Below are 5,740 nucleotides of genomic sequence, written 5' to 3'. Positions count from 1 at the left end.
GTCTCCTCAGCACCTCCAGCGACAGCTCCCTGCTGATGCCGGCGCTGTCCGAGGCCCGATGTCTGCTGCGGGGCTGCCTGAACTTAGAGGGGAAGGAGGACCTGAGCCTGGAGTCCAGACCCATAATGCACCAGGTCCTGGTGCTGCGCCGGGTCAGGGCGGCGGGCCACAGCTACGACTACCACCTGGAGTCACGCCTCATCGCGGTGGGCTGCACCTGCGTGAAGCCCGTCGTTCAAGTCCAGCAGTGAGAACCACAGAGACTCACTTCCTGCCGGAATCAAACCTTTGCTCTGACGTTTCCATTCGTGCGGGAGTGCTGGCAAACGTCCTGGAAGCTGATCTAACATTCAGAGCTGCGGTGAAAGGTTTGGTAAAAGCGGCGTCATCGGCGTAGAGTGGCGCCTTTCTGAGGTTTCTGTGTTGTTTTTTTTGGATTGAGATCTTTTCATCTCACTGTAGCAAAACCTCAGACTAACTACACAGATCGACTCACTCTGAGGGTTTGAGCAAATGTTTCATGTTATTTATGCTTCCAGACTATTTAATGACGTTTTCTTTTCTAAAGTGGGTATTTATATTTACTGATTTATTTATTTTCAACAGATGGAGAGTCAATAAAAACGAACAGAACAAAGAAGCGTTTGTTGGTGTTTTTATTTGGTTTTAAAATAGATTTCTGTACATTGTTGTCGTCCTGACAGCAGAGCAGCTGTAAACACAGAAACACTCCTTCATTCGCTCAGTCGCTCCATCGCCGCCATGACACGTCCCTCTCAGCTGTAGGGCCGCCACCGATCAGCCAGAAAACGCTTGAAAGAGCCGTCCGGCGCTGTTGAAGGAACAGCAGCTCAGGGCTCAAACTCTGCCTTCAGGGACGCTGCCGCACAGCCAGGCTGGAGCCGCGTTGTGTGTTTGGTTTTGGAGCTGAAACTCCTCCGCTCTGATTTTCCTAAATCTGCTCCGGAGTCGCCGTTCCGGTAAATTCCTGTTGAGTTTGTTGGTGTTAAACTCCAGAACACGGTATCAGACCGGACCGTTCTGGAGCGTTTGTCTGGATCCTGTCAACGGGACGCAGTAAAATCTTGACTCAGTGCAAAGCCTTTAACCCTTGTGCTATCCTATGGGGTCCAGATGACCCCCCCCTTCCATTGAGGTGTTCTCCCTACCATGACAAAGGTGGATAAAGGTGGAAAGATTTCATGTAATCCATGGACACCAGTGAAGATCACAAATCATTGAAGAAAAAAGGTTCAGAGTTCTGTCTAGTGGGTCTAGATGACCCAACTCCCAAAGTGCCTAGGATAGCACAAGGGTTATATGATCCGTCTCGTGGTTATGGTCTGTAGCTCCGGTAAGGCAGGAGTTCAGACCTGTGAGCGTCCTGTTAAAGTCAAAAGTACTGATCTGCAGCGGCGGCGGCCACGACACTCAGGGTCCATGCCCAAAAAAAATCTCTTTTTTACTCTTTTGATGTAAATTTCCCCACATATTTTCATCGCTGTTGTGCCAATATTGTTGCCATGGTAACTGTAAACACGAGGGCGGAGCTGCTTTCTGATCATTAGATGGCCGAATCTTTACGGCGTCAAAATGTTCTGGCAGTGTTTTCCGTCACTTTCAGAACAAACTGCTTCTCTCGGCTGTGAAATTGCTTTAAACCGTCTGACACAGTACCGATTACCGGACCGAGGGCCGACCGCTGAAGCTGCTGTTCCCACGGCAACCACTAGATGTCACCCAGGAGCAACAGGGATGAAAACGGACTTGCACTGTCCAGCAGGTGGAGACACTGGACTGTAAATCCACTCCGTCTGTCCGTCTGGGGGATGCGTTGCAGACCTCTGCTCACGTTGGGTCAGTCCGCTTCATGCTAACACAGCCGCACACAGGTGGGCAGACAGGTGAGCACACAGGTGGGCACACAGGCACTGTCGGCACCAAAGCACAGGGAAATGCCTGCAAACCATCTGGTGATGCTGCAGCTGCAGCTTCATGAAGGAGTTTCCCTCCTCCAAAAGAGTCCTGGTTGAGTCTTGGAAGGCGATGGGTGGGACCCGACCTGGGTCCTCCTCCTCCTCCTCCTCTTCCTCCTCTTTCAGAGTCACCTCCAGTCGGTCCACCGGCTCCAGCGAGCAGCTTCCCGCCACGTCAAACAGCCCTCAAAGGATTTCCCAGAATAAAGTTCAGCTTGTGTTGTGATCAGGCCATCAGGACACCTGCAGGCAGAGGACAGGCTGTCACAAACTCTGCTGTCTGAGCTGACTTTGAATGCAGCACGCAGAGAACGGAGGTTCTGCAGGTTGAAGGTTTCGATTTTTCTGGGGGGGTCTGATTGAATTCTAGAAGTTTAAGTCCTTGTGGACTTTTCATAGCAAATGTTCGGCAGCCATTCTTAGCCTTGGCTGAAATAAAACGGCGTTTTGTTTTCCTCAAACATCCTTTTGGACTTCGTGGTCTATGAAAAGCTTCTCTTTACTGACTGGAGCACCGAAACTATTTAGAAAAACACTTAGAAGAGAAGAAACGTCCCCAAAGGCTTTGGTTGACGTTGACAGTGACGCACGCATCGGTGGCGCCTCCGTCCTCCTCAGAGGTACTTTTAGTCCTTTAGCAGCTAAAATGTAAAACATCTTCAAATGTTTCCTTTGCTAACCTGAAGCCGACACACCTGCTGGACAGGTGACCCAAACAGGCTGGCGCTGGTCTGGGCGGGGTGTCTTTAGTCTCTGTTCTGTGTTTGCTGTATCTCAGATGTTTAAAGCCCCACTCCGGTGTTTTTAACATGTTCTTGTGTCATTTTTCTCACGATGGACACGCAGGAAGAAAGTCGAGCCTAAAATTGCAAAACGACGCCGACTTTGGCTGCAGACAGAATCATCAGTATGAAAAGACGCTTTGACGGCGGATCAGGAGAGGAGCGGAGCGGCGTTTCTCTGGTGACTCCGCCTCTCACAGACGTTTTTGGGTCTCATTGTTGCATTTGTTTGGGTTTGTGGACTGAATTCATCTTGTCCTCCTGACTATGTGTCCTCTGAACACATAGTCAGGAGGACAAGTGGAACTCGGACTCATTCGGGTTTCTGGAGAACCAGCAGAGTTTCTTCTCCTCCTTTGGATCCTCCTCAGCAAAAGAGCAGAGCGACGTGTTCTGTCACTCACCTCCCTCGTGTGCTTGTCCTGAAACAACAACAAAACGACAAAAACGCGTTAAAAGGAGCCGTTTTCCCGCCGCTTCCAGGTCTGCGTCGGCGCCTGAGGTGGGCCTCACCTCCTCGTCCTGTGAGGCGTTCAGGTGCATCTGTTTCTGCTGCTTGTTGGCATCGGCGCGGTGCTCCTGGCGCTCTTTGGTCAAAGCTTTCTGAGCGACTTCCCGCTCGTGCTCCCTCCTCTCTGCCAGGTGTTTCAGAAGCTCCGCCTCCTGACACTTTTCATTGGAAGAGAAACAAAGATGCCTTGTCAGTCAAATGAGCTGCTTTCACTTTTAAGTCAACAAAAGTCACGGCGTTCCACAGGGATCCTTTCTAGAGACGCTGGAGGTTTTTTAGAAACACGTTTGAGTTCATAAAATGCTGCGTTACACTTTGTTGTGTCCGTCATGACTGAGGAGGATTTCAAACTGTTTCTTGCCCCGCCCACATAACAGCATGACAACATCAAACTACCCTCACGGTTCCATTCTTTCCACTGGTGGCCGTTCCACGCCGGGTCTGATTGGCAGTTCTCTGAACACTGAGGAAGACACAAACCTTCCTCCTCTCCTGAGCAGCGTCCAGTTTCTTCTGGATCTCCTCCAGCGACGGCTTTGGGCGAGGCGGCGTGGTGGCCCGCAGCTCGGGGCCGCCGTCGAAGGTGGGCGGCTTCAGGATGACCTCGAAGGCCTGGCCGCTGGCCCTCTTGCTGAGCTCGATGACCTCCATGTCTCGGATGTTGCAGAGGTTCAGGTCCACCACCCCCACATCTGTGGAGGAGACGCCACCTCAGCATCAGGTCAACCGCAGACACGGAAACGGTCCTGCTGTACCGTGGCGGATGACCGTGTGTGTAGAGGTTGTCCTGGGCAACCAGTGCATGCGGCATGCCCCGCCCACAAAACCTAATTTTGTCAATAAGTTACAAATATTTTGGACTGCGAGCATTTCCTGTTGATCAGGGTGCACTCCTGGGATCTAAACTGTGTTGCCATGGAAACAACAATTGGGTTATGTGAAAGCTTTTTTTCATACGAGACTATGATGACATCACTAAAACATCCAGCCAAAAGGTCTTCAAAAAGGCCCCGCCCCCAGTTATGGTTGCTATGGTGATCTTAGGTGGAGTTAGAAACTGTCCTATGCTGGAACTGACAACTAAAGACCACGCCGCCTGTTACCATGGTGACAAAGGTCAAGCATGGTCCCCCTTTGTCCTCAGGGGGCGTGGTCAGGCCTAAACTGTTGTCGAGCAGAACATTGTGGCATCTCCGCGGCGGCCTGACCCTCTGAGCGCACTCACCTTCCTTCTCCTCCGCCTTTGGACCTCCGAGCTCAGGAAGGAGGCAGGAGCAGAAGATGGACACCAGGGGGAGCTCTCGCATCTTCTGCTTGTACGCTGGAGCATCAGAGGAGACAGGAGGAATGAGGTTCTGCGGCTTCCACAGGATCAACCAACGAGCCCAGGAACGCAGAGAAGTTCAGGTTTACCTGTGAGGGTCATGATGAAGATGATGATGATGGAGACCACGGCTGAAGACGCTGCTGAGGTAGAGTCTGTTCCTGAGGAGGAAACACAGAACCCATGAGAACCCAACCAGCTAAAGTTCTCTTCAGAGAACCTCAGAGGTTCTGGCATCTGCTGCTGCTGCTTCAGCTGCTGGTCCAGTAGAGGTTCTGGTCTCAGCAGGTTCCGGGATCTGAGCGAATCAGCAGCAGAGGCTGGTGGGAGTCCAGAACCAGGAGCCCGTGGGGGCAGAACCTGCACAGCCCAAACACTTGTACAGAACTTTTCTGCGGAACCCGCTTCTCCAGGCACCGTCAGTGCCTCGGCGCATGCGCAAAACTCTATTCCAAAGATTTCGGACTAAAAACTGAAAAGTTTCCGATCAGACCAGAACAGCAGAGGAAAACCTCTGAACCGCATTTTCTGAGGAACAAAAGACCCGCGGCGACTGCGCGCGAGCGCGGGACCGCACGTGCGCGAAGCCACGATGATGTCATTGTTGACATGCAGCCACTAACTCAGCAAATGCAACACAAAAATGACGGATGAGGAGACGTTGAAGCAGAAGTAGGCAGACGAGGAGAAGCTGCGGATGAAGGTTCGAAACCCAAAGCTCCGCGGACACTCACCCTGCTGACGCGCCGCTGCCGCCGCTCTCCTCTGAAGATCTGCAGCTCGGCAGCTTCAGCAGCTTCAGCATCTGCGGCATGACATCACCGCGCAGCGCTCTGATTGGCCAGAAGAGAAGCCGCGCCGGGATTGGTCCGCTGAGGCGACTGGAGGAGAGGAGGGGAGACAGAGGAGGGGAAGGGAGGGGAGGGGAGTCGTCCTCACGACCCCCTGAGGGTTCTTCATGCGAGGAATTGACGGGAAAGTTTCACAGCCAACTTCAGCAGGACGTTCACGCGGTTCTCTGCGAGGAACCTCAACCTGTCAGAGTTCCCAGCATCCCACGAAAAAAGCAGAACACACTGACAGACCGGTTCCTGTAACCCTTGTTCTATCCTAGGCACTTTACCGTTGGTAGCTGGGTCATCTAGAC

At 52.4% G+C, this 5,740-nt stretch overlaps 2 protein-coding genes across 2 annotated transcripts in view; one reads left to right on the top strand and one right to left on the bottom strand.

Annotated features, from left to right (window-relative positions):
• Positions 1–286, top strand: part of il17a/f1 (interleukin 17a/f1) — a 1,220-nt gene extending 934 nt beyond the window's left edge. The window contains exon 3 of the mRNA NM_001204785.1: positions 11–286. Within this exon, the coding sequence (NP_001191714.1) occupies positions 11–251 (241 nt within the window). The 3' untranslated portion in view covers positions 252–286. The remainder of the gene's footprint in view (positions 1–10) is intronic.
• Positions 287–641: 355 nt separating this feature from the next.
• On the bottom strand, positions 642–5,467 carry stmn4l (stathmin-like 4, like). The gene is made up of 7 exons (XM_004086063.5): positions 5,328–5,467; positions 4,683–4,754; positions 4,495–4,590; positions 3,750–3,961; positions 3,272–3,427; positions 3,163–3,180; positions 642–2,219 (listed from the first exon to the last, which is right to left on the bottom strand). The coding sequence occupies exons 2-7, from the start codon at positions 4,693–4,695 to the stop codon at positions 2,211–2,213; spliced, it is 504 nt and encodes a 167-aa protein (XP_004086111.1). The 5' UTR covers positions 4,696–4,754; positions 5,328–5,467; the 3' UTR covers positions 642–2,210.
• Positions 5,468–5,740: the final 273 nt, after the last annotated feature.

This window comes from Oryzias latipes, chromosome 3 (assembly GCF_053564925.1).
Source record: "Oryzias latipes strain Hd-rR chromosome 3, Olatipes_Hd-rR_3.1".
In the NCBI taxonomy this organism is placed as follows: Eukaryota; Metazoa; Chordata; class Actinopteri; order Beloniformes; family Adrianichthyidae; genus Oryzias; species Oryzias latipes.
Note: the sequence above shows the minus strand (reverse complement) of the source record. Positions and strands in the feature narration are given on the sequence as shown.

What these genes read in the sequence shown, in the direction of transcription:
- stmn4l (XM_004086063.5), bottom strand. An exon ending in AAAGGCGGAGGAGAAGGAAG is followed by an intron (nt 3,962 to 4,494) that starts GTGAGTGCGCTC and finishes TCTCCTCCACAG; the next exon opens with ATGTGGGGGTGGTGGACCTG. An exon ending in CTGCTCAGGAGAGGAGGAAG is followed by an intron (nt 3,428 to 3,749) that starts GTTTGTGTCTTC and finishes TCCAATGAAAAG; the next exon opens with TGTCAGGAGGCGGAGCTTCT.